The sequence below is a fragment of the Panulirus ornatus genome, chromosome 9 (assembly GCF_036320965.1).
Source record: "Panulirus ornatus isolate Po-2019 chromosome 9, ASM3632096v1, whole genome shotgun sequence".
NCBI lineage: Eukaryota > Metazoa > Arthropoda > Malacostraca > Decapoda > Palinuridae > Panulirus > Panulirus ornatus.
In genome coordinates, this window is record NC_092232.1 from 32,859,253 (window position 1) to 32,886,324 (window position 27,072).

The 27,072-nt window shown below is 41.5% G+C and overlaps 1 protein-coding gene across 2 annotated transcripts in view; it reads right to left on the reverse strand.

The window, feature by feature from the left end:
• The window catches only part of Ptp69D (Protein tyrosine phosphatase 69D), a 669,136-nt gene that overhangs the window by 112,866 nt on the left and 529,198 nt on the right, over nucleotides 1–27,072 (reverse strand). For both annotated transcript variants that reach the window (XM_071664992.1, XM_071664991.1), the window contains exon 23: nucleotides 1,439–1,576. In XM_071664992.1, the coding sequence (XP_071521093.1) occupies nucleotides 1,439–1,576 (138 nt within the window). The remainder of the gene's footprint in view (nucleotides 1–1,438; nucleotides 1,577–27,072) is intronic.

Here is a 27,072-nt window from a genome sequence, read left to right on the forward strand (position 1 = left end):
TCTGGCATTACCCAGGACCTAAAGGTTCCTGCAGCCCAAGACTGCTCTTCTTCCAGTAGCAGGAAAATGTGGACTCCTTTGGAGTGAAAGTTATTTGATGAGACTATTCTCCCAATAATAAAGTCCTTGCCAAAGGTTATTTTTACTCACAGTGTTACATTGTGCAGGCAAATTCTAGTAATACCCATTATTATTATGTGAAAGCAGTGACTGAAATATATTTCAGAAGTGATTTTCATTGCTGTATACATGAATATCTTTGAAACTGTAAAGTTAAATGAATGTTCTAAACAACTTAAAAGAATTGTGAATTTTAAGGGGTGGAAAGGAAAACTTAGCGAGACATTTAAACATTAAACACATATGGTGATCTCACAGACCCTTGATGCAAACCTACATTAATTTGGAACCAGTCACTCTCCTCCCATCATATTCTCACACACTCCTTACTCTCCCAATGAAACCTCCTCTATATTCAGTTGTATTCTTTCTACACCATATATTGATAACACCTTTCACAAGGCATCCCCATCAATCCTATCATACAATTTCCCCAAATCCATAAATGCCAGATATAAGTTCCTCTCTCCAGCTATTTCTAATATAGATTCCTCAAAGTCCAAACATACACACACACACACACACACATACAAACACATCCCCTCGTACTCCTGAAGCAACACTGCATTTCCTCAACCTTATGCTCTGTGCATTCTATCAATCTCTCAATCATCAATCACCCATATAACTTACCAGGTGTTCTTAACTGACTTACAACACTGAAATTCAGGCATTTTTCTTTGTTTCCCTTGTCTTCATATCATGGCACTAAACATGCACTCCATCAGTCCTCAAGCACTTTACCTTTGGCCATAATATACAATGAAAATCTTGACCAACCAATCAACAACACTTTCACCCTCTTCCTTGCAAAATTTAATCTCTGTTCCTTCCACTCCAGTGTCTCTGCCACACCTATTTGTCATGAGTCTTTCCATCTGCACAGCTCTTTGTCTCAAATATCCTACATCTGCCATCCAATCATCTAACACATTCAAATGTCCCTCGAAGTACTCATTGCATCTCCTCTCTACCTTTTCTTTGCCTGTTGTAGCCCTTATATGATCACTCTTAACTGCTCAGCTGCATGCTGACCAGGTAGCATGGGATTGATGATAAGGCCATGTGGTCAAACGTGTGTTCTGCAAATTCATAATGCAAGCCACATGTGGACTAACTGACGACAAAATCTATGTCTGCACTCACATTATGGTACTCCAAAAAGGTTTTACGTAAGCTGCATGTGGACCTATTTAATGCATTATCTAGATTCAAGAGGTTTTAGTGTTTACAGAAGAAAAGGCATGTCTTACAGTGAACTAGGCCTCATCTTTAATGCTGAGATGTTAATGAAACTCTAAACATATCTGGGAAATACCTTTGTGTTAGTCAACAGAAATGACCTGCAGGAGTATTTCGGGTAGCTCTCACTTGACACCAACTTGACAGAAATGTGCTCAAACATCTCTTCATCATCTGGCCAATATTTGTTGCAGCACTGCTCACCACTCCCAAGCTAACAAAGCAAAAGAGTTGAAAATTATGATTTAACTACATATGCTATACATAGAACATCTTTATGATTAAAATAAACATGAATTGTCAGTATAATTTCTTGGCAATCAGCAGTACTGCAGTGTTTAAATCTGGTCTTTACTTACAAAAAGATAAAAAAAAATTCTAGGGCATTACCTGCAGTTCACCATATCTGGCAAAAAAATATTCAATAATTTCATATTCTGTAGTTAAAACCAAGGAATTTTGCACAAGTGTGTAACAGTAAAATGTAGTACCTTAAGCATGAGCTTCCATTCATCTATCCATAAACATTTAAAATTTAGTTTTCATAAAACATGCACACTGTAATATCTCAAAAGAAGTCAAGAAATGACAGCAGAGTACTTTTGGTGACAATACTTTTGGAAATCTCAAAACACACAGAGGCATCAAACAATAATTATTCTATAACATAAAACATGCAACAATTACAAATTCATTTCCACAACAATTACGAACACTAAAATATCAAATGTTAAAACTAAGATGATACCTTTGGAATTACCTTCAAAGGACATGAGGAGGGAACACAGAGGGATAATGTGATACAAAGGTGTTGGAAATGCTGGGGACTGATGCAAGCAATCAACATTGTAAAGGAAAAATATTGGTCGAAGGACCTAACAATGGAAAATGCAAAAAGTGAATATCACCGGGATAGTAATATCAAAAGTATTCATTTTCAAGAATTTGGTACATGAGACTGGATGTTTTTATAATAAATATGCAATGAATTACAGGTTGAGAATCCATCATATAAAACTCTGAAAACCTAAAAGTTCTGAAAACCAAAATAAACTTCCCAGAAAAGCCAAAGCTTGCATAACGGCTTTCCTTACTACAGCCGGCTGTGTGTCAGTACCCGCATTCCTCTTTAATATTTCTGTGCTTTTTGGCTGATTTTTTCTTTTTTAGGATGAAACAGTGCAGGCAACTGTGTCCCTAATCAAAGCCACCTCATTAATGCTACACATACATATACATACCCTAGCCTAAGCCAGGTAGCCATTCTACGGAGCAACCCCTTGGGGTGGATGAACAGCTGGGTGGACTGTGAGCTAACTGCTGTAATCAGGATTTGAAACTATTCACTCAACCCTGGATGGCCCATGAATGTGTCATGGTCAAGAATGCTAACTGCTACAGCACTCCAGAAGAGTTGCAGATACCCATATGAATAAAAATGGGAAAAAGAAAAGAAAGCACCCCTTATCATCAATGGTATAAACAGTAGAGTTAATGCTGAAACTTAATTGTAACTGACTAAGGGGCATGGAGCAGAAGTATCCACCACATAATATTCTAAGATATACAACAATAAGTCGCTGAGTTTACACTACAGGGAATGAACTAGATTAATGAAAAATTAAGGAAGGCATTGCACTAGGTAAAAAATGAAGATCTTGACAGTGTATTAAAAGAATGGATTCATCAGCACAGGAGAGAACATATGCCACTGAGTGGTACATTGATCATGAAACAAGCTAAGATATATCATGATGAAACTGAAGATTGAAGGTGACTGTGAATGTACAGCAGGTCGGTAGCAATATTTGAGAAGCATCATAGTACAGTATATCTGCAAAACTGTGGAAATAAAGCTTCTGCTGATCATGAGGTAGCAGAAAGCTACAATGAAGAGTTTGCAAAGATAATTCTAAACAAAAAATCTTTCTTCTGAAAAAAAAAATCTATAATGCATACAGAACCTTGGTGTTCTGACATTAGATCCAAAAAAAAATCAAACAACAACTGATGAAATGGCACCAATAGGAGTGAGGGACATGAAAGACATGCTGACTGTTCTCAGTTATACAAATGTGACAATACTCACAAATATAAACTGGCAGTGATTAGATGAACAAAAGTTCAAAGTGTATTTAGGGTGTATAAATCGTACCTGTTTATTACTATGCAAATAAGAAAGTGTGGATAACCAGGGACTTCCTTTCTGACTAGTTCCATGACTATTTTATAAAAGTGGTGTACATTTGTTATTGTGAAGCTGGACTTTCAGGAAACTATTTTATACCAGTGGTGTACATTTGTTATTGTGAAGCTGGACTTTCAGGAAAATGAGATTTTGTTGTTCCTAGACAAATGTTCAGCACATCCCCTGCTGAACATCTCGTGAAGAATACTGTTTTTGTCATTTATATTCTCCTAAATAAGACGTTTTTAATTCAAGACAAATGAACAAAGCTATGCACTGTGGCAGGATCATAACCAATGATGTTAGGAGGTGCTGCGACTGCAGCAAAGCTCAACAATTGGGAAAATTTAGAATTCAGTGCCTTAAGGGGATGCTCTAGTGTTCTAGAATATCCAAGTCATACTCGGCCTTCTTGTGGTGACCTTGTTAGCACACTCTTAGGAGTGGAACCAAACGGGAAGGAGTCGCCCAACTCCATCAGAGCAATAGTTTTTAACACAGACAAACACTTAAGGTGTACTGAGATTCTATCTTTTTGGACAGTCTGTAAGCCTTGCTGCCTCTGGGAAACACTGCTGGTTTTGATCTCTGCCAGTGGTCTGTCACGGGGAAGGCACTAAAGGCTAAGAAGTGACACTGGAGTCCATCATTTATGCCAAGGAATAAAAGGGACAAGCAACTGCAGGTGATGGTTCAAATGTTAATGGGATGACTGGTGAGAGTAAAGGCAGTGAGCATATGAAGAAATATATTAGTTAGAATGTAATGGGGATTGAGAAAAACCATATCCTTAGGCAGGTTGCACTGAGTGAAAATGGAAATAATGAATGCAAGGTGTTGGAGGGCATGGAAAGGGGAATGGTATAGACAGGAATGAATGAAAACTATCAGGTTAGAAGGAAAGAAAGATGTGCAATCATGCTATTACTGTGAGTATGGGAGGATGTTACAGAGCATGGATGGAATGGATCAAGAATAGTTTGGTGTGAAAAGAAAGACTGGAATTGTGAAGTATGCTTGGATATGTGTATGTGCATCTGTGAATGCAAGGTGTCAAAGGGCACGGAGAGTGGAGTGGTATGAATGGAAATTAGTAAAAATTATCAGGTAAGAGGGAAAAAAAGGATGTGCAATTGTGCTATTATTGACAGTATGGGAAGGAGTTACAGAGAATGGATGGATGGATCAAGAGCAGTGTGGGTAAAAAGAAAGACTGTTGTGAAGTATGAATGGGTGTGTGTGTATATGCCTCTGTCAATATGAAGACCATGTGAGATAAGGAAAAAACAGCTTTTTCTGGAGAAATCTGAATACTGAATAAATGGGTTTGAGGAGGAGAGAAAGGTATTTGTAATGGGTAATATGAATAAGAAGGTGGGATGTGACAAAATTAACAAGATAGTTGGAATATGGGAAGTGTCTGAAGTACATGAGAATGGAACTTATCTTGTGTATGTCTGTGCTGAAAGGAGTTTATCCAATAGTAATACATTTTTTCAGCATAAGATGATCCATAGATATATATCAATGAGAAATGATGGAAGAGAAGAACGAAAGGTTTTGACAGACCATGTGGCATTGGATGAAAGGTTGAGAGAGGTTGTGCTGCACAGAGTTGAGAGAATTCTGTAGATATTCTGACCATTTTGCAACTCTTGTGGAAGTATGGATCAGGGAGATGTGGACATCTGGTGTAAGGAAGAGTGGAGAGGTAAAAATGTAGGAAGGGAAGAATCAGAAGGAATGTAAAGAGGAGTATGAAAGAAGGGTGACGGAAAGTTTAGAAGAAAGTCCACTAAATGCAGGTATGCAGTCATGTGTGAATGTGGTATTCAAAATGCTTGGAGAAAGTCTGTTAAAATTTGCAGAATTAGTACTTGGATACAAGGCTATAAGCTATAAGAATAAAAGTGAAAATGTATGGTGGATGGATGACAAAAAAAATGCTGTGGACAAGATGAAAAAGGCATGTGGTAGATTGAAAGGAATGTACCAATGAAAGAACCATAAAGGAGGTGGGAAGAAAATATGATACATAGTGGAAGTGGAATGTTGAGAAGCTGATAAACATAAGCAAAGAAAGAGCAGATGAAGATTTTGGAAGAAAGTCAAGCTAAAAGTTTAGGGAAAATAAGAAATTGTACTGGAAAAAGGTGAAAAAAGACAGAGGTGGATGTCAGAGTGAAATGTGAATGTGAAAAGTGAGGAAGGGGAGTTCCTGATTCAAAAGAAGGAAGTGAAAGGAAGATGGAAAGAGTATTTTGAAGAACTGATGAATGTGGGAGGCGAGGCAGCATCTGTAACTTGCATGCGTATGGAGGTTGGAAGGAAAAGAATACAAGTGCAGGGGCCTATAGCAAGAAGGGAGGTAAAAACAGTGATAATGAGATTGAAGGTAAGACAGGCACCTGGAATGGAAGGGATTATGGCTGAGAGGCTGAAGCATGGAGGAAAAAGTGTGATAGAGTGTATGCATTTAATAAGTAATTTAGCATGGAAGCAAGAGATTGCATCTGAGGATTGGGCGAATGCCATCACTGTTCCTTTAATCAAAGAAAAAATGCTAAGATGCATGTAGCAATTATATGGGAATAAGTCTGCATAGTGGCAGTACTGTAACCAATAAGGTTAGGATGTACTGCTACTGTGGTGTGGGTTCAAAGCTGGGAAAAATTTTGAATTTCAGTGCCTCAAGGGGATACTCTAGCTTTCTGGAGTACAGGTCATACCTCTTTAATCCAGTGCTCTGTGGTCCGGCAACTCCCATGGTCTGACACGTTTTAAAATTGCCGCTATTATCTTGTGGATCTACCACCAGGATGGCACTGTTAGAAACGCTTGATGGATGTGCAACTGTGTTATCACTGAGAGTATGGAAGGGTGTTAGGGAGCATGGATGGAATGGATCAAGAAAACTGTTGGTGAAAAAGAAAAGATTGGAATTGTGAAGTACACATGGGTATGTGTATGTGTGCCTATGAATATGAAAACTGTGCAAAGTAAGGATGTTTATGAAGCATTTTTGGACATATTTGAATGAATGTATATGTGGTTTTGAGATGGAGAGAAAGGCTGTTGTGCAATGAGTGATATGAATGCGGAGGGGGATGTGGTGAAACTGGCAAGACAGTTAGAATATGGGGAGTGCCTGAATAAATGAGAATGAAAGTTATCTCATGGCTGTCTGTGCTGAGAGGGGTTTATTCCTTGCAAACACCTTTTTTTTAACAAGGAATGATCCACAGATATTCATAAATGAAAAATGATGAAAGAGAAGAGCAAAAGGGTTTGACTGAAAATGCTGCAGTGGATGAAAGGTTGAGAAAGGCTATGCTAGATGCAAGAGTTGTGAGAGGATTCTTTGAAGACTCAGACCATTTCACATTTCTTGTGGGGTGAGGATCAGGGAGAAGTGGAAGTGTGGTATATGGAACAATGGAGAGGTAAATGTGTTGAAAACTGAGAGGATAAATCAGAAAGAATGCAAGGAGTATGAAAGGTGGGTGACAGAAAGTTTAGCAGGAAGTGCAGTAAATAAAAGGTTGCAGTCATGTGTAAACGAGGTGTTTAAAATGTTTAGACAAAGACAGTTAAAGGTTGCAGAATCAGTAGTTGGATACAAGCTGGTGAGATATAGGAATAAAAAGGAAAATGCACGGTAAAAGGATGAGACTACAAATGCTATGAAAGAAAAGAAAAAGGCATATGGTAAATTGTTAGAATGCAGAATGTGAAAGTTTAGGAACAAAGGAAGGAAGAATATAAGATACGTAATTGGACAGTTAAGAAAGAGTAGACAAATATTTTGGAAAAAAGTAGAGAGAAAAGTTTAGAGAAAATAAAAAAAAATTGTACCGGAGGAAGGAAAGAGGTGGATGTAAGAGTGGAAATGTTAATGTGAGAAGTAAGGAAGGGGAGTTGCTGAATCAAAAGAAGTTAGAAGGGAAAATGGAAAGAGCGTTTTGAAAAAATGGTGATAGTGGGAGAAGGCAAGGCAGCAGCAGTTATATGCATGTGTGTCGATGATGGAAAGAAAAGGACACAAGTGTAATGCCCTAAAGCAAGGTACTTAATAAGGGCAATAACAAGGCTGAAGGTAAAGGCACCTGGAGTGGATGGGTTTACAGTTGAAGTGCTGAGGTATGGAGGAGAAAGTGTGACATACTAGATGCACTTGATATGTAACTTATCATGGAAGCAGAAGGTTGTGCCTGAGGATGGGGAAATAGCTATTATTGTTCCTTTATTCAAAAGGGAAGGTGTATGTAGCAATGAGAGGGTAATAAGTCAGTCAAGTATACCAGGAAGAATGTATGCAAGAGTGTTGACTGACAGAGTGATGGAAGTGACTGAATACAAAATCAATGAGAAGTGAGGGGATTTAGGAAAGGTAGGGGATGTGTGGATCAGGTTTTTATGATGAAAATGTCTGTGGAAAAGTATTCAGCAAAAAGTTAGGAGATGTATGCAGCTTTTATGGATCTGGAGAAACTGTATAACAGAATTCAGTGGAATGCTTTATGGGATGTGTAAGAGTATATGGGGTAGGAGGACAACTGTTGAATGGGATGAATGCCTTCTATAGAGCAGCAAATGCATTTGTAAAAATGGATGGAAAGTTGAGCAACTGTAGAAAGCCTTCTATAGAGCTGCAAATGCATCTGAAAACAGGATGGAGAGTTGAGCAAAAGTTTAGGTATACATGAGGGTGTAAGGCAGGGCTATATAATGTCAACATGGATTTCTATCATATTAATGGATGGAATAATAAGAGATACGAAAGCAATGCTAGGGAAAGGGGGCATAGAAATGGAATGTGGTGGTGAGGTATGGTGGCTAGTGACATGCCTGATTGTGGATGATACTGTTTTGCTTGCTGAGAGTGAAGAGGTGCTGCAAAAGGTCGTGTGTTTTATGATATGTTTAAGTGTAAGCGACTAAAGGTAAATGTGAGGAAAAGTGAAGTAATAGCGTTTGAAAGATAACTGGGTAAAAGTATACATTTTGCAAAGCCATACTCTGTGAGAGAAGAAAGTGTACTAAACTGTGATTTTTTTTTTTTTTTTTTTTTTGCTTTGTCGCTGTCTCCCGCGTTTGCGAGGTAGCGCAAGGAAACAGATGAAAGAAATGGCCCAACCCACCCCCATACACATGTATATACATACGTCCACACACGCAAATATACATACCTACACAGCTTTCCATGGTTTACCCCAGACGCTTCACATGCCTTGATTCAATCCACTGACAGCACGTCAACCCCGGTATACCACATCGCTCCAATTCACTCTATTCCTTGCCCTCCTTTCACCCTCCTGCATGTTCAGGCCCCAATCACACAAAATCTTTTTCACTCCATCTTTCCACCTCCAATTTGGTCTCCCTCTTCTCCTTGTTCCCTCCACCTCCGACACATATATCCTCTTGGTCAATCTTTCCTCACTCATTCTCTCCATGTGACCAAACCATTTCAAAACACCCTCTTCTGCTCTCTCAACCATGCTCTTTTTATTTCCACACATCTCTCTTACCCTTACGTTACTTACTCGATCAAACCACCTCACACCGCACATTGTCCTCAAACATCTCATTTCCAGCACATCCATCCTCCTGCGCACAACTCTATCCATAGTCCACGCCTCGCAACCATACAACATTGTCGGAACCACTATTCCTTCAAACATACCCATTTTTGCTTTCCGAGATAATGTTCTCGACTTCCACACATTCTTCAAGGCTCCTAGAATTTTCGCCCCCTCCCCCACCCTATGATCCACTTCCGCTTCCATGTTTCCATCCGCTGCCAGATCCACTCCCAGATATCTAAAACACTTCACTTCCTCCAGTTTTTCTCCATTCAAACTCACCTCCCAATTGACTTGACCCTCAACCCTACTGTACCTAATAACCTTGCTCTTATTCACATTTACTCTTAACTTTCTTCTTTCACACACTTTAACAAACTCAGTCACCAGCTTCTGCAGTTTCTCACATGAATCAGCCACCAGCGCTCTATCATCAGCGAACAACAACTGACTCACTTCCCAAGCTCTCTCATCCCCAACAGACTTCATACTTGCCCCTCTTTCCAAAACTCTTGCATTCACCTCCCTAACAACCCCATCCATAAACAAATTAAACAACCATGGAGACATCACACACCCCTGCCGCAAACCTACATTCACTGAGAACCAATCACTTTCCTCTCTTCCTACACGTACACATGCCTTACATCCTCGATAAAAACTTTTCACTGCTTCTAGCAACTTGCCTCCCACACCATATATTCTTAATACCTTCCACAGAGCATCTCTATCAACTCTATCATATGCCTTCTCCAGATCCATAAATGCTACATACAAATCCATTTGCTTTTCTAAGTATTTCTCACATACATTCTTCAAAGCAAACACCTGATCCACACATCCTCTACCACTTCTGAAACCACACTGCTCTTCCCCAATCTGATGCTCTGTACATGCCTTCACCCTCTCAATCAATACCCTCCCATATAATTTGCCAGGAATACTCAACAAACTTATACCTCTGTAATTTGAGCACTCACTCTTATCCCCTTTGCCTTTGTACAATGGCACTAAACTGTGATATATATGTATGATATATGGCTGATTCATGTGAGAAACTGCAGAAGCTGGTGACTGAGTTTGGTAAACACTGAGTTTGGTAAAGTGTGTGGAAGAAGAAAGTTAAGAGTAAATGTGAATAAGAGCAAGGTTATTAGGTACAGTAGGGTTGAGGGTCAAGTCAATTGGGAGGTGAGTTTGAATGGAGAAAAACTGGAGGAAGTGAAGTGTTTTAGATATCTGGGAGTGGATCTGGCAGCGGATGGAACCATGGAAGCGGAAGTGGATCATAGGGTGGGGGAGGGGGCGAAAATTCTGGGAGCCTTGAAGAATGTGTGGAAGTCGAGAACATTATCTCGGAAAGCAAAAATGGGTATGTTTGAAGGAATAGTGGTTCCAACAATGTTGTATGGTTGCGAGGCGTGGGCTATGGATAGAGTTGTGCGCAGGAGGATGGATGTGCTGGAAATGAGATGTTTGAGGACAATGTGTGGTGTGAGGTGGTTTGATCGAGTGAGTAACGTAAGGGTAAGAGAGATGTGTGGAAATAAAAAGAGCGTGGTTGAGAGAGCAGAAGAGGGCGTTTTGAAGTGGTTTGGGCACATGGAGAGGATGAGTGAGGAAAGATTGACCAAGAGGATATATGTGTCAGAGGTGGAGGGAGCAAGGAGAAGAGGGAGACCAAATTGGAGGTGGAAAGATGGAGTGAAAAAGATTTTGTGTGATCGGGGCCTGAACATGCAGGAGGGTGAAAGGAGGGCAAGGAATAGAGTGAATTGGAGCGATGTGGTATACCGGGGTTGACGTGCTGGCAGTGGATTGAATCAAGGAATGTGAAGCGTCTGGGGTAAACCATGGAAAGCTGTGTAGGTATGTATATTTGCGTGTGTGGACGTATGTATATACATGTGTATGGGGGTGGGCGGGCCATTTCTTTCGTCTGTTTCCTTGCGCTACCTCGCAAACGCGGGAGACAGCGACAAAGTATAAAAAAAAAAAATATATATATATGTGTGTGTATATGTATGTATGTATGTATGTATATATATATATATATATATATATATATATATATATATATATATATATATATATATATATATATATGTTATCCCTGGGGATAGAGGAGAAAGAATACTTCCCACGTATTCCCTGCGTGTCATAGAAGGCGACTAAAAGGGAAGGGAGCGGGGGGCTGGAAATCCTCCCCCTCTCATTTTTTTCAATTTTCCAAAAGAAGGAACAGAGAAGGGTGCCAAGTAAGGATATTCCCTCAAAGGCCCAGTCCTCTGTTCTTAACGCTACCTCGCTAATGCGGGAAATGGCGAATAGTATGAAAGAAAAAGAAAAAGAAATATATATATATATATATATATATATATATATATTTTTTTTTTCTTTTTTTCATACTATTCGCCATTTCCCGCGATAGCGAGGTAGCGTTAAGAACAGAGGACTGGGCCTTTTTTGGAATATCCTCACCTGGCCCCCTCTGTTCCTTCTTTTGGAAAAAAAAAAAAAAGGGAGAGGGGAGGATTTCCAGCCCCCCGCTCCCTCCCCTTTTAGTCGCCTTCTACGACACGCAGGGAATACGTGGGATTATTCTTAATCCCCTATCCCCAGGGATAATATATATATATATATATATATTTTTTTACTATACTTTGTCGCTGTCTCCCGCGTTTGCGAGGTAGCGCAAGGAAACAGACGAAAGAAATGGCCCAACCCCCCCCCATACACATGTATATACATACGTCCACACACGCAAATATACATACCTACACAGCTTTCCATGGTTTACCCCAGACGCTTCACATGCCTTGATTCAATCCACTGACAGCACGTCAACCCCGGTATACCACACCGATCCAATTCACTCTATTCCTTGCCCTCCTTTCACCCTCCTGCATGTTCAGGCCCCGATCACACAAAATCTTTTTCACTCCATCTTTCCACCTCCAATTTGGTCTCCCTCTTCTCCTCGTTCCCTCCACCTCCGACACATATATCCTCTTGGTCAGTCTTTCCCCACTCATTCTCTCCATGTGCCCAAACCACTTCAAAACACCCTCTTCTGGTCTCTCAACCACGCTCTTTTTATTTCCACACATCTCTCTTACCCTTACGTTACTCACTCGATCAAACCACCTCACACCACACATTGTCCTCAAACATCTCATTTCCAGCACATCCATCCTCCTGCGCACAACTCTATCCATAGCCCACGCCTCGCAACCATACAACATTGTTGGAACCACTATTCCTTCAAACATACCCATTTTTGCTTTCCGAGATAATGTTCTCGACTTCCACACATTCTTCAAGGCCCCCAGAATTTTCGCCCCCTCACCCACCCTATGATCCACTTCCGCTTCCATGGTTCCATCCGCTGCCAGATCCACTCCCAGATATCTAAAACACTTCACTTCCTCCAGTTTTTCTCCATTCAAACTCACCTCCCAATTGACTTGACCCTCAACCCTACTGTACCTAATAACCTTGCTCTTATTCACATTTACTCTTAACTTTCTTCTTCCACACACTTTACCAAACTCAGTCACCAGCTTCTGCAGTTTCTCACATGAATCAGCCACCAGCGCTCTATCATCAGCGAACAACAACTGACTCACTTCCCAAGCTCTCTCATCCCCAACTGACTTCATACTTGCCCCTCTTTCCAAAACTCTTGCATTTACCTCCCTAACAACACCATCCATAAACAAATTAAACAACCATGGAGACATCACACACCCCTGCCGCAAACCTACATTCACTGAGAACCAATCACTTTCCTCTCTTCCTACACGTACACATGCCTTACATCCTCGATAAAAACTTTTCACTGCTTCTAACAACTTTCCTCCCACACCATATATTCTTAATACCTTCCACAGAGCATCTCTATCAACTCTATCATATGCCTTCTCCAGATCCATAAATGCTACATACAAATCCATTTGCTTTTCTAAGTATTTCTCACATACATTCTTCAAAGCAAACACCTGATCTACACATCCTCTACCACTTCTGATACCACACTGCTCTTCCCCAATCTGATGCTCTGTACATGCCTTCACCCTCTCAATCAATACCCTCCCATATAATTTACCAGGAATACTCAACAAACTTATACCTCTGTAATTTGAGCACTCACCCTTATTCCCTTTGCCTTTGTACAATGGCACTATGCACGCATTCCGCCAATCCTCAGGCACCTCACCATGAGTCATACATACATTAAATAGCCTTACCAACCAGTCAACAATACAGTCACCCCCTTTTTTAATAAATTCCACTGCAATACCATCCAAACCTGCTGCCTTGCCGGCTTTCATCTTCTGCAAAGCTTTCACTACCTCTTCTCTTTTTACCAAATCATTTTCCCTAACCCTCTCACTTTGCACACCACCTTGACCAAAACACCCTATATCTGCCACTCTATCATCAAACACATTCAACAAACCTTCAAAATACTCACTCCATCTCCTTCTCACATCACCACTACTTTTTATCACCTCCCCATTTGCGCCCTTCACTGAAGTTCCCATTTGCTCCCTTGTCTTACGCACTTTATTTACCTCCTTCCAGAGCATCTTTTTATTTTCCCTAAAATTTAATGATACTCTCTCACCCCAACTCTCATTTGCCCTTTTTTTCACCTCTTGCACCTTTCTCTTGACCTCCTGTCTCTTTCTTTTATACATCTCCCACTCAATTGCATTTTTTCCCTGCAAAAATCGTCCAAATGCCTCTCTCTTCTCTTTCACTAATACTCTTACTTCTTCATCCCACCACTCACTACCCTTTCTAACCAACCCACCTCCCACTCTTCTCATGCCACAAGCATCTTTTGCGCAATCCATCACTGATTCCCTAAATACATCCCATTCCTACCCCACTCCCCTTACTTCCATTGTTCTCATCTTTTTCCATTCTGTACTCAGTCTCTCCTGGTACTTCCTCACACAATATATATATATATATATATATATATATATATATATATATATATATATATATATATATATATATTCATATTCATTTTGCTTTGTCGCTGTCTACCGCGTTTGCAAGGTAGCGCAAGGAAACAGACGAAAGAAATGGCCCAACCCACCCCCATACACATTTATATACATACACGTCCAGGGTTAGGGAAAATGATTTGGTAAACAGAGAAGAGGTAGTAAAAGCTTTGCAGAAGATGAAAGCTGGCAAGGCAGCAGGTTTGGATGGTATTGCACTGGAATTTATTAAAAAAGGGGGTGACTGTATTATTGACTGGTTGGTAAGGTTATTTAATGTATGTATGACTCATGGTGAGGTGCCTGAGGATTGGCGGAATGCGTGCATAGTGCCATTGTACAAAGGCAAAGGGGATAAGAGTGAGTGCTCAAATTACAGAGGTATAAGTTTGTTGAGTATTCCTGGGAAATTATATGGGAGGGTATTGATTGAGAGGGTGAAGGCATGTACAGAGCATCAGATTGGGGAAGAGCAGTGTGGTTTCAGAAGTGGTAGAGGATGTGTGGATCAGGTGTTTGCTTTGAAGAATGTATGTGAGAAATACTTAGAAAAGCAAATGGATTTGTATGTAGCATTTATGGATCTGGAGAAGGCATATGATAGAGTTCATAGAGATGCTCTGTGGAAGGCATTAAGAATATATGGTGTGGGAGGCAAGTTGTTAGAAGCAGTGAAAAGTTTTTATCGAGGATGTAAGGCATGTGTACGTGTAGGAAGAGAGGAAAGTGATTGGTTTTCAGTGAATGTAGGTTTGCGGCAGGGGTGTGTGATGTCTCCATGGTTGTTTAATTTGTTTATGGATGGGGTTGTTAGCGAGGTGAATGTAAGAGTTTTGGAAAGGGGCAAGTGTGAAGTCTGTTGGGGATGATAGAGCTTGGGAAGTGAGTCAGTTGTTGTTCGCTGATGATACAGCGCTGGTGGCTGATTCATGTGAGAAACTGCAGAAGCTGGTGACTGAGTTTGGTAAAGTGTGTGAAAGAAGAAAGTTAAGAGTAAATGTGAATAAGAGCAAGGTTATTAGGTACAGTAGGGTTGAGGGTCAAGTCAATTGGGAGGTGAGTTTGAATGGAGAAAAACTGGAGGAAGTGAAGTGTTTTAGATATCTGGGAGTGGATCTGGCAGCGGATGGAACCATGGAAGCGGAAGTGGATCATAGGGTGGGGGAGGGGGCGAAAATTCTGGGAGCCTTGAAGAATGTGTGGAAGCCGAGAACATTATCTCGGAAAGCAAAAATGGGTATGTTTGAAGGAAGAGCGGTTCCAACAATGTTGTATGGTTGCGAGGCGTAGGCTATGGATAGAGTTGTGCGCAGGAGGATGGATGTGCTGGAAATGAGATGTTTGAGGACAATGTGTGGTGTGAGGTGGTTTGATTGAGTAAGTAACGTAAGGTTAAGAGAGATGTGTGGAAATAAAGAGCGTGGTTGAGAGAGCAGAAGAGGGTGTTTTGAAATGGTTTGGGCACATGGAGAGAATGAGTGAGGAAAGATTGACCAAGAGGATATATGTGTCGGAGGTGGAGGGAACGAGGAGAAGTGGGAGACCAAATTGGAGGTGGAAAGATGGAGTGAAAAAGATTTTATGTGATCGGGGCCTGAACATGCAGGAGGGTGAAAGGAGGGCAAGGAATAGAGCGAATTGGATCAATGTGGTATACCGAGGTTGACGTGCTGTCAGTGGATTGAATCAGGGCATGTGAAGCGTCTGGGGTAAACCATGGAAAGCTGTGTAGGTATGTATATTTGCGTGTGTGGACGTATGTATATACATGTGTATGGGGGTGGGTTGGGCCATTTCTTTCGTCTGTTTCCTTGAGCCAACTCGCAAACGCAGGAGAAAAAAAAAAAAAAGTCCACACATGCAAATACATACCCATACATCTCAATGTATACATATATATAGACACACAGACAGATACATATATACACATGCACACAATTCACACTGTCTGCCTTTATTCATTCCCATCGCCACCTTGCCACACATGGAATAACATCCCCCTTCCCTCCTATATATTTATTATTATTATTATTATTTTGCTTTGTCACTGTCTCCCACGTTTGCGAGGTAGCGCAAGGGAACAGACAAAAGAAATGGCCCAACCCACCCCCATACATATGTATATACATACACATCCACACACGCAAATATACATACCTATACATCTCAATGTACACATATATGTATATATATATATACACACACACAGACACATACATATATACACATGCACACAGTTCACACTCTCTGACTTTATTCATTCCCATCGCCACCTCGCCACACATGGAATAACATCCCCCTCCCCCCTCATGTGTGCGAGGTAGCACTAGGAAAGACAACAAAGGCCACATTCGGTCACACTCAATCTCTAGCTGTCATGCAATAATGCCCGAAACCATAGCTCCCTTTCCACATCCAGGCCCCACACAACTTTCCATGGTTTACCCCAGACGCTTCACATGCCCTGATTCAATCCACTGACAGCACGTCAACCCCGGTATACCACATCGATCCAATTCACTCTATTCCTTGAACGCCTTTCACCTTCCTGCATGTTCAGGCCCACATCACTCAAAATCTTTTTCACTCCATCTTTCCACCTCCAATTTGGTCTCCCACTTCTCCTCGTTCCCTCCATCTCCGAGACACATATCTTCTTGGTCAATCTTTCCTCACTCATTCTCTCCATGTGCCCAAACCATTTCAAAACACCCTCTTCTGCTCTCTCAACCACGCTCTTTTTATTTCCACACATCTCTCTTAACCTTACATTACTTACTCGATCAAACCACCTCACACAACATATTGTCCTCAAACATCTCATTTCCAGCACATCCACCCTCCTGCGCACAACTCTATCCATAGCCAACGCCTCACAACCATACAACATTGTTGGAACCACTATTCCTTCAAACATACCCATTTTTGCTTTCCGAGATAATGTTCTCGACTTCCACACATTCTTCAAGGCACCCAGGATTTTCGCCCCCTCCCCCACCCTATGATCCACTTCCGCTTCCATGGTTCCATCCGCTGCCAGATCCACTCCCAGATATCTAAAACACTTCACTTCCTCGAGTTTTTCTCCATTCAGACTCACCTCCCAATTGACTTGACCCTGAACCCTACTGTACCTAATAACCTTGCTCTTATTCACGTTTACTCTTAACTTTCTTCTTCCACACACTTTACCAAACTTAGTCACCAGCTTCTGCAGTTTCTCACATGATTCAGCCACCAGCGCTGTATCATATATATATATATATATATATATATATATATATATATATATATATATATATATATATATATATATATATATATGGATGTGCTGGAAATGAGATGTTTGAGGACAATGTGTGGTGTAAGGTGGTTTGATCGAGTAAGTAATGTAAGGGTAAGAGAGATGTGTGGAAATAAAAAGAGCGTGGTTGAGAGAGCAGAAGAGGGTGTTTTGAAATGGTTTGGGCAAATGGAGAGAATGAGTGAGGAAAGATTGAACAAGAGGATATATATGTCAGAGGTGGAGGGAACGAGGAGAAGAGTGAGACCAAATTGGAGGTGGAAAGATGGAGTGAAAAAGATTTTGAGTGATCGGGGCCTGAACATGCAGGAGGGTGAAAGGTGGGCAAGGAATAGAGTGAATTGGATCGATGTGGTATACCGGGGTTGACGTGCTGTCAGTGGATTGAATCAAGGCATGTGAAGCGTCTCGGGTAAACCATGGAAAGTTGTGTAGGTATGTATATTTGCGTGTGTGGACGTATGTATATACATGTGTATGGGGGTGGGTTGGGCCATTTCTTTCGTCTGTTTCCTTGCGCTACCTCGCAAACGCGGGAGACAGCGGCAAAAAAAAAAAAAAAAAAAAAAAAAAAAAAAAAAATATATATATATATATATATATATATATATATATATATATATATATATATATATATATATATATATATATTTCTTTTTTTTTAATTTTCCAAAAGAAGGAACAGAGAAGGGGGCCAGGTGAGGATATTCCCTCAGAGGCCCAGTTATCTGTTCTTAACGCTACCTTGCTAATGCGGGAAATGGCGAATAGTTTGAAAGAAAAGAAAATATATGTGAGAGAATGTTGGGGTGAAGAGAGTGGTGTGAGCTTGGGAAGGAGACTTGTGTGAGGAAGTACCACGAGAGACTGAGAACAGAATGGAAAAAGGTGAGAACAAAGGAGGAAAGGGGAGTAGGGGATGGAATGGGATGTATTTAGGGAAGCAGTATTGGCTTGCGCAAAAGATGCTTGTGACACGAGAAGCGTGGGGGGTGGGCAGATTAGAAATGGTAGTGAGTGGTGGGATGAAGAAGTAAGATTATTAGTGAAAGAGAATAGAGAGGCATTTGCACGATTTTTGCAGGGAAATAATGCAAATGAGTGGGAGATGTATAAAAGAAAGAGGCAGGAGGTCAAGAGAAAGGTGCAAGAGGTGAAAAAGAGGGCAAATGAGAGTTGGGGTGAGAGAGTATCATTAAATTTTAGGGAGAATAAAAAGATGTTTTGGAAGGAGGTAAATAAAGTGCGTAAGACAAGGGAACAAATGGGAACTTCAGTGAAGGGGGCTAATGGGGAGGTCATAACAAGTAATGGTGATGTGAGAGGGAGATGGAGTGAGTATTTTGAAGGTTTGTTGAATGTGTTTGATGATAGAGTGGCAGATATAAGGTGTTTTGGTCAAGGTGGTGTGCAAAGTGAGAGGGTTAGGGAAAATGATTTGGTAAACAGAGAAGAGGTAGTAAAAGCGTTGTGGAAGATGAAAGCCAGCAAGGCAGCGGGGTTTGGATGGTATTGAAGTGGAATTTATTAAGAAAGGGGGTGACTGTATTATTGACTGGTTAGTAAGGCTATTTAATGTATGCATGATTCATGGTGAGGTGCCTTAGGATTCGCGGAATGCTTGCATAGTGCCATTGTACAAAGTTGAGTGCTCAAATTACAGAGGAATAAGTTTGTTGAGTATTCCTGGGAAATTATATGGGAGGGTATTGATTGAGAGGGTGAAGGCATGTACAGAGCATCAGATTGGGGAAGAGCAGTGTGGTTTCAGAAGTGGTAGAGGATGTGTGGATCAGGTGTTTGCTTTGAAGAATGTATGTGAGAAATACTTAGAAAAGCAAATGGATTTGTATGTAGCATTTATGGATCTGGAGAAGGCATATGACAGAGTTGATAGAGATGCTCTCTGGAATGTACTAAGAATATATGGTGTGGGAGGCAAGTTGCTAGAAGCAGTGAAAAGTTTTTATCGAGGATGTAAGGCAAGTGTACAAGTAGGAAGAGTGGAGAGTGATTGGTTCTTAGTCAATGTAGGTTTGTGGCAGGGGTGTGTGATATCTCCATGGTTGTTTAATATGCTTATGGATGGGGTTGTTAGGGAGGTGAATGCAAAGGTTTTGGAAAGAGGGGTAAGTATGAAGTCTGTTGGGGATGAGAGAGCTTGGGAAGTGAGTCAGTTGTTGTTCACTGATGATACAGCACTGGTGGCTGATTCATGTGAGAAACTGCAGAAGCTGGTGACTGAGTTTGGTAAAGTGTGTGAAAGAAGAAAGTTGAGAGTAAATGTGAATAAGAGCAAGGTTATTAGATACAGTAGGGTTGAGGGTCAAGTCAACTGGGAGGTAAGTTTGAATGGAGAAAAACTGAAGGAAGTGAAGTGTTTTCGATATCTGGGAGTGGATATGGCAGTGGATGGAACCATGGAAGTGGAAGTGAATCGTAGGGTGGGGGAGGGGGTGAAAGTTCTGGGAGAGGTGAAGAATGTGTGGAAATCGAGAACATTATCTCGGAAAGCAAAAATGGGTATGTTTGAAGGAATAGTGGTCCCAAGAATGTTGTATGGTTGCAAGGCATGGGCTATGGATAGACTTGTGCGGAGGAGGGTGGATGTGCTGGAAATGAGATGTCTGAGGGCAATATGTGGTGTGAGGTGGTTTGATCGAGTAAGTAATAATAGGTTAAGAGAGATGTATGGTAATAAAAAGAGTGTGGTTGAGAGAGCAGAAGAGGGTGTTTTGAAATGGTTTGGTCACATGGAGAGAATGAGTGAGGAAAGATTGACCAAGAGGATATATGTGTCCGAGGTGGAGGGAACAAGGATAAGTGGGAGACCAAATTGGAGGTGGAAAGATGGAGTGAAAAAGATTTTGAGTGATCGGGGCCTGAACATGCAGGAGGGTGAAAGGTGTGCAAGGAATAGAGTGAATTGGAACGATGTGGTATACCGGGTTCGACGTGCAGTCAATGGATTGAACCAGGGCATGTGAAGCATCAGGGGTAAACCATGGAAAGTTCTGTGGGGCTTGGATGTGGAAAGGGAGCTGTGGTTTCAGTGCATTATTACATAACATCTAGAGATTGAGTGTGAACAAATGGGTCCTTTGGTGTCTTTTTTAGCGTTACCTCGCACACATGAGGGGGGACGGGGTTGTTATTTCATGTGTGGCAAGGTGGCGACGGGAATGAATAAAGGCAGACAGTATGAATTATGTCCATGTCTATATATGTGTGTGTATATATATGTGTACATTGAGATGTATAGGTATGTATATTTGCATGTGTGGACGTGTATGAATATACATGTGTATGTGGGTGGGTTAGGCCATTCTTTCGTCTGTTTCCTTGCGCTACCTCGCTAATGCGGGAGACAGCAACAAAGCAAATTAATAAATAAATATATATATTTTTTTTATTATCTTGCTTTGTCGCTGTCTCCCGCGTTAGCGAAGTAATGCAAGGAAACAGACGAAAGAATGGCCCAACCCACCCACATACACATCCACACACGCTAATATACATACCTATACATCTCAACGTATACATATATATACACATACAGACACATACATGTATACACATGTACATAATTCATAGTCTGGCTTTATTCATTCCCATCGCCACCTCGCCACACATGAAACAAGAACCCCCTCCCCCTAATGTGTGCGAGGTAGTGCTAGGAAAAGACAACAAAGGCCCCATTCGTTCACACTCAGTCTCTAGCTGCCATGTAATAATGCACCAAAACCACAGCTCCCTTTCCACATCCAGGCCCCACAGAACTTTCCATGGTTTACCCCAGATGCTTCACATGTCCAGGTTCAATCCATTGACAACACTTCGACCACAGTATACCACATCATTCCAATTCACTCTATTCCTTGCACGCTTTTCACCCTCCTGCATGTTAAGGCCCACATCACTCAAAATCTTTTTCACCCCATCTTTCCACCTACAATTTGGTCTCCCATTTCTCCTCGTTCCCTCCACCTCTGACAAATATATCCTCTCAGTCAATCTTTCCTCACTCATTCTCTCCATGTGCCCAAACCATTTCAAAACACCCTCTTCTGCTCTCTCAACCACACTCTTTTTATTACCACACATCTCTCTTACCCTATTATTACTTACTCGATCAAACCACCTCAAACCACATATTGTCCTCAAACATCTCATTTCCAGCACATCCACCCTCCTCCGCACAACTCTATCCATAGCCCACGCCTCGCAACCATTAAACATTGTTGGAACCACTATTCCTTCAAACATACCCATTTTTACTTTCCGAGATAATGCTCTTGACTTCAACACATTCTTCAAGACTCCCAGAATTTTCGCCTCCTCCCCCACCCTATGATTCACTTCCACTTCCATGGTTCCATCCGCTGCCAGATCCACTCCCAGATATCTAAAACACTTCACTTCCTCCAGTTTTTCTCCATTCAAACTTACCTCCCAATTGACTTAACCCTCAACCCTACTGTACCTAATAACCTTTCTCTTATTCACATTTACTATCAACTTTCTTCTTTCACACACTTTACCAAACTCAGTCACCAGCTTTGGCAGGTTCTCACATGAATCAGCCACCAGCACTGTATCATCAGCGAACAACTGACTCACTTCCCAAGCTCTCTCATCCACAACAGAATGAATACTTGCTCCTCTTTCCAAAACTTTTGCATTCACCTCCCTAACAACCCCATCCATAAACAAATTAAACAACCATGGAGACATCACACACCCCTGCCGCAAACCTACATTCACTGAGAACCAATCACTTTCCTCTCTTCTTACATGTACACATGCATTACATCCTCGATAAAAACTTTTCACTGCTTCTAACAACTTGCCTCCCACAACATATATTCTTAATACCTTCCACAGAGCATCTCTATCAACTCTATCATATGCCTAATCCAGATCCATAAATCCTACATACAAATCCATTTGCTTTTCTAAGTATTTCTCGCATACATTTTTCAAAGCAAACACCTGATCCACACATCCTCTACCACTTCTGAAACCACACTGCTCTTCCCCAATCTGATGCTCTGTACATGCCTTCACCCTCTAAATCAATACCCTCCCATATAATTTACCAGAAATACTCAACAAACTTATACCTCTGTAATTTGAGCATTCACCTTTGTCCCCTTTGCCTTTGTACAATGGCAATATGCAAGCATTCCACCAATCCTGGAGCACCTCACCATGAATCATACATACATTAAATAACCTTACCAACCAGTCAACAATACAGTCACCTCCTTTTTTAATAAATTCCACTGCAATACCATACAAACCTGCTGCCTTACCGGCTTTCATCTTCCGCAAAGCTTTTACTACCTCTTCTCGGTTTACCAAATCATCCTCCCTAACCCTCTCACTTTGCACACCACCTTAACCAAAACACCCTATATCTGCCACTCTATCATCAAACACATTCAACAAACATTCAAAATACTCACTCCATCTCCTCACATCACCACTACTTATTATCACTTCCCCATTAGCCCCCTTCACTGAAGTTCCCATTTGTTCCCTTGTCTAACGGACTTATTTACCTTCTTCCAAAACACCTTTTTTTATCTTATATTTATTTTGCTTTGTCGCCGTATCCCGCGTTTTCGAGGTAGCACAAGGAAACAGACGAAAGAAATGGCTCAACCTACCCCCATACACAATGTATATACATACCCGTCCACACACGCAAATATACATACCTATACATCTCAATGTACACATATATATACACACACAGACACATACATATATACCCATGCACACAATTCACACTGTCTGCCTTTATTCATTCCCATCGCCACCCCGCCACACATGGAATACCATCCCCCTCCCCCCTTATGTGTGCGAGGTAGCACTAGGAAAAGACAACAAATGCCCCATTCGTTCACACTCAGTCTTTAGCTGTCGTACAATAATGCCCGAAAACCACAGCTCCCTTTCCACATCCAGGCCCCACACAACTTTCATGGTTTACCCCAGACGCTTCACATGCCCTGATTCAATCCACTGACAGCACGTCAACCCCGGTATACCACATCGATCCAATTCACTCTATTTTCACTCTTTTCATTCTCCCTAAAATCTAGTGATACTCTCTCACCCCAACTCTCATTTGCCCTTTTTTCTCACCTCTTGCACCTTTCCCTTGACCTCCTGCCTCTTTCTTTTATACATCTCCCACTCATTTGCATTATTTCCCTGCAAAAATCGTCCATATGCCTCTCTCTTCTCTTTCACTAATAATCTTACTTCTTCATCCCACCACTCACCTTTCTAGTCTGCCCACCTCCCACGCTTCTTGTACCACAAGCATCTTTTGCGCAAGCCATCACTGCTTCCCTAAATACATCCCATTCCCAACTCCCACTCCCCTAATGTCCTTTGTTCTCACCTTTTCCCATTCTGTACTCAAGTCTCTCCTGGTACTACCTCACACAAGTCTCCTTCCCAAGCTCACTTACTCTCACCACTCTCCTCACCCCAACATTCTCTCTTCTTTTCTGAAAACCTCTACAAATCTTCACCTTCGCCTCAACAAGAAAATGATCAGACATCCCTCCAGTTGCACCTCTCAGCACATTAACATCCAAAAGTCTCTTTCGCGCACCTATGAATTAACACATAATCCAATAACGATCTCTGGCCATCTCTCCTACTTACATACATATACTTATGTATATCTCTCTTTTTAAACCAAGTACTCACAATCATCAATCCTTTTTCAGCACATAAATCTACAAGCTCTTCACCATTTCCATTTACAATAATGAACATCCCATGTATACCAATTATTCTCTCAACTGCCACATTATTCACCTTTGCATTCAAATCACCCATCACTATAACCCGGTCTAATGCATCAAAACCACTAACACACTCATTCAGCTGCTCCTAAAACACTTGCCTCTCATGATCTTTCTTCTCATGCCCAGGTGTATATGCACTAATAATCACCCATCTCTCTCCATCAACTTTCAGTTTTACCCATATCAATCTAGAGTTTACCTTCTTACACTCAATCACATACTCCCACCACTCCTGTTTCAGGAGTAGTGCTACTCCTTCCCTTGCTCTTGTCCTCTTACTAACCCCTGACTTTACTCCCAAGACATTTCCAAACCAACTCTTCCCCATTACCCTTGATCTTCGTTTCACTCAGAGCCAAAACATCTAGGTTCCTTTCCTCAAACATACTACCTATTTCTCCTTTTTTCTCATTTTGGTTACATCCACACACATTTAGACACACCAATCTGAGCCTCTGAGGAGGATGAGCACTCCCCGTGTGACTCCTTCTTCTGTTTCCCCTTTTAGAAAGTTAAAATACAAGGAGAGGAGGGTTTCTAGCCCCCGGCTCTCGTCCCCTTTAGTCGCCTTCTGCGACACGTGAGGAATGCGTGGGAAGTATTCTTTCTCCCCTATCCCCAGGGATACCTATCCCTGGGGATAGGTATATATATATATATATATATATATATATATATATTTTTTTTTCATACTATTCGCCGTTTCCCGCGATAGCGAGGTAGCGTTAAGAACAGAGGATTGGGCCTTTTTTGGAATATCCTCACCTGGCCCCACGTTTGCGAGGTAGCGCAAGGAAACAGATGAAAGAAATGGCCCAACCCACCCCATACACATGTATATATATACATCCACACACGCAAATATACATACCTACACAGCTTTCCATGGTTTACCCCAGACGCTTCATATGCCTTGATTCAATCCACTGACAGCACGTCAACCCCGGTATACCACATCGCTCCAATTCACTCTATTCCTTGCCCTCCTTTCACCCTCCTGCATGTTCAGGCCCCGATCACACAAAATCTTTTTCACTCCATCTTTCCACCTCCAATTTGGTCTCCCTCTTCTTCTCGTTCCCTCCTCCGCCGACACATATATCCTCTTGGTCAATCTTTCCTCACTCAATCTCTCCATGTGCCCAAACCATTTCAAAACACCCTCTTCTGCTCTCTCAACCACGCTCTTTTTATTTCCACACATCTCTCTTACCCTTACGTTACTTACTCGATCAAACCACCTCACACCACACATTGTCCTCAAACATCTCATTTCCAGCACATCCATCCTCCTGCGCACAACTCTATCCATAGCCCACGCCGCGCAACCATACAACATTGTTGGAACCACTATTCCTTCAAACATACCCATTTTTGCTTTCCGAGATAATGTTCTCGACTTCCACACATTCTTCAAGGCTCCCAGAATTTTCGCCCCCTCCCCCACCCTATGATCGCCTTCCGCTTCCATGGTTCCATCCGCTGCCAGATCCACTCCCAGATATCTAAAACACTTCACTTCCTCCAGTTTTTCTCCATTCAAACTCACCTCCCAATTGACTTGACCCTCAACCCTACTGTACCTAATAACCTTGCTCTTATTCACATTTACTCTTAACTTTCTTCTTTCACACACTTTACCAAACTCAGTCACCAGCTTCTGCAGTTTCTCACATGAATCAGCCACCAGCGCTATATATATATAGGCTCTATCAAAAGGCTTCTGAAGCTTCAAAACTGCGCTACAATTAGAAGCATTGAAATTATGAACACCTCTGAAGTGAGAGGTTCCATAATGAGCCGGAACTCATGAATCCCTTGATATAACTTCGCCAAGGGTGACTTCACCCGTAGTGTAACCCCAAGCAGGTGAAGTTTGGCAACACCAGTGATATATATATATATATATATATATATATATATATATATATATAGATAGTCGTAGAAGGCGACTAAAAGGGAAGGGAGCGGGGGGCTGGAAATCCTCCCCTCTCGTTTTTTTTTTTTTTCTTAATTTTCCAAAAGAAGGAACAGAGAAGAGGGCCAGGTGAGGATATTCCCTCAAAGGCCCAGTCCTCTGTTCTTAACGCTACCTCGCTATCGTGGGAAATAGCGAATAGCATGAAAAATATATATATATATATATATATATATATATATTTTTTTTTGTTGGTCTCCCGCGTTTGCGAGGTAGCGCAAGGAAACAGACGAAAGAAATGGCCCAACCCACCCCCATACACATGTATATACATACGTCCATACACACAAATATACATACCTACACAGCTTTCCATGGTTTACCCCAGACGCTTCACATGCCCTGATTCAATCCACTGACAGCACGTCAACCCCGGTATACCACATCGATCCAATTCACTCTATTCTTTGCCCTCTTTTCACCCTCCTGCATGTTCAGGCCCCGATCACACAAAATCTTTTTCACTCCATCTTTCCACCTCCAATTTGGTCTCCCTCTTCTTCTCGTTCCCTCCTCCGCCGACACATATATCCTCTTGGTCAATCTTTCCTCACTCAATCTCTCCATGTGCCCAAACCATTTCAAAACACCCTCTTCTGCTCTCTCAACCACGCTCTTTTTATTTCCACACATCTCTCTTACCCTTACGTTACTTACTCGATCAAACCACCTCACACCACACATTGTCCTCAAACATCTCATTTCCAGCACATCCATCCTCCTGCGCACAACTCTATCCATAGCCCACGCCGCGCAACCATTAAACATTGTTGGAACCACTATTCCTTCAAACATACCCATTTT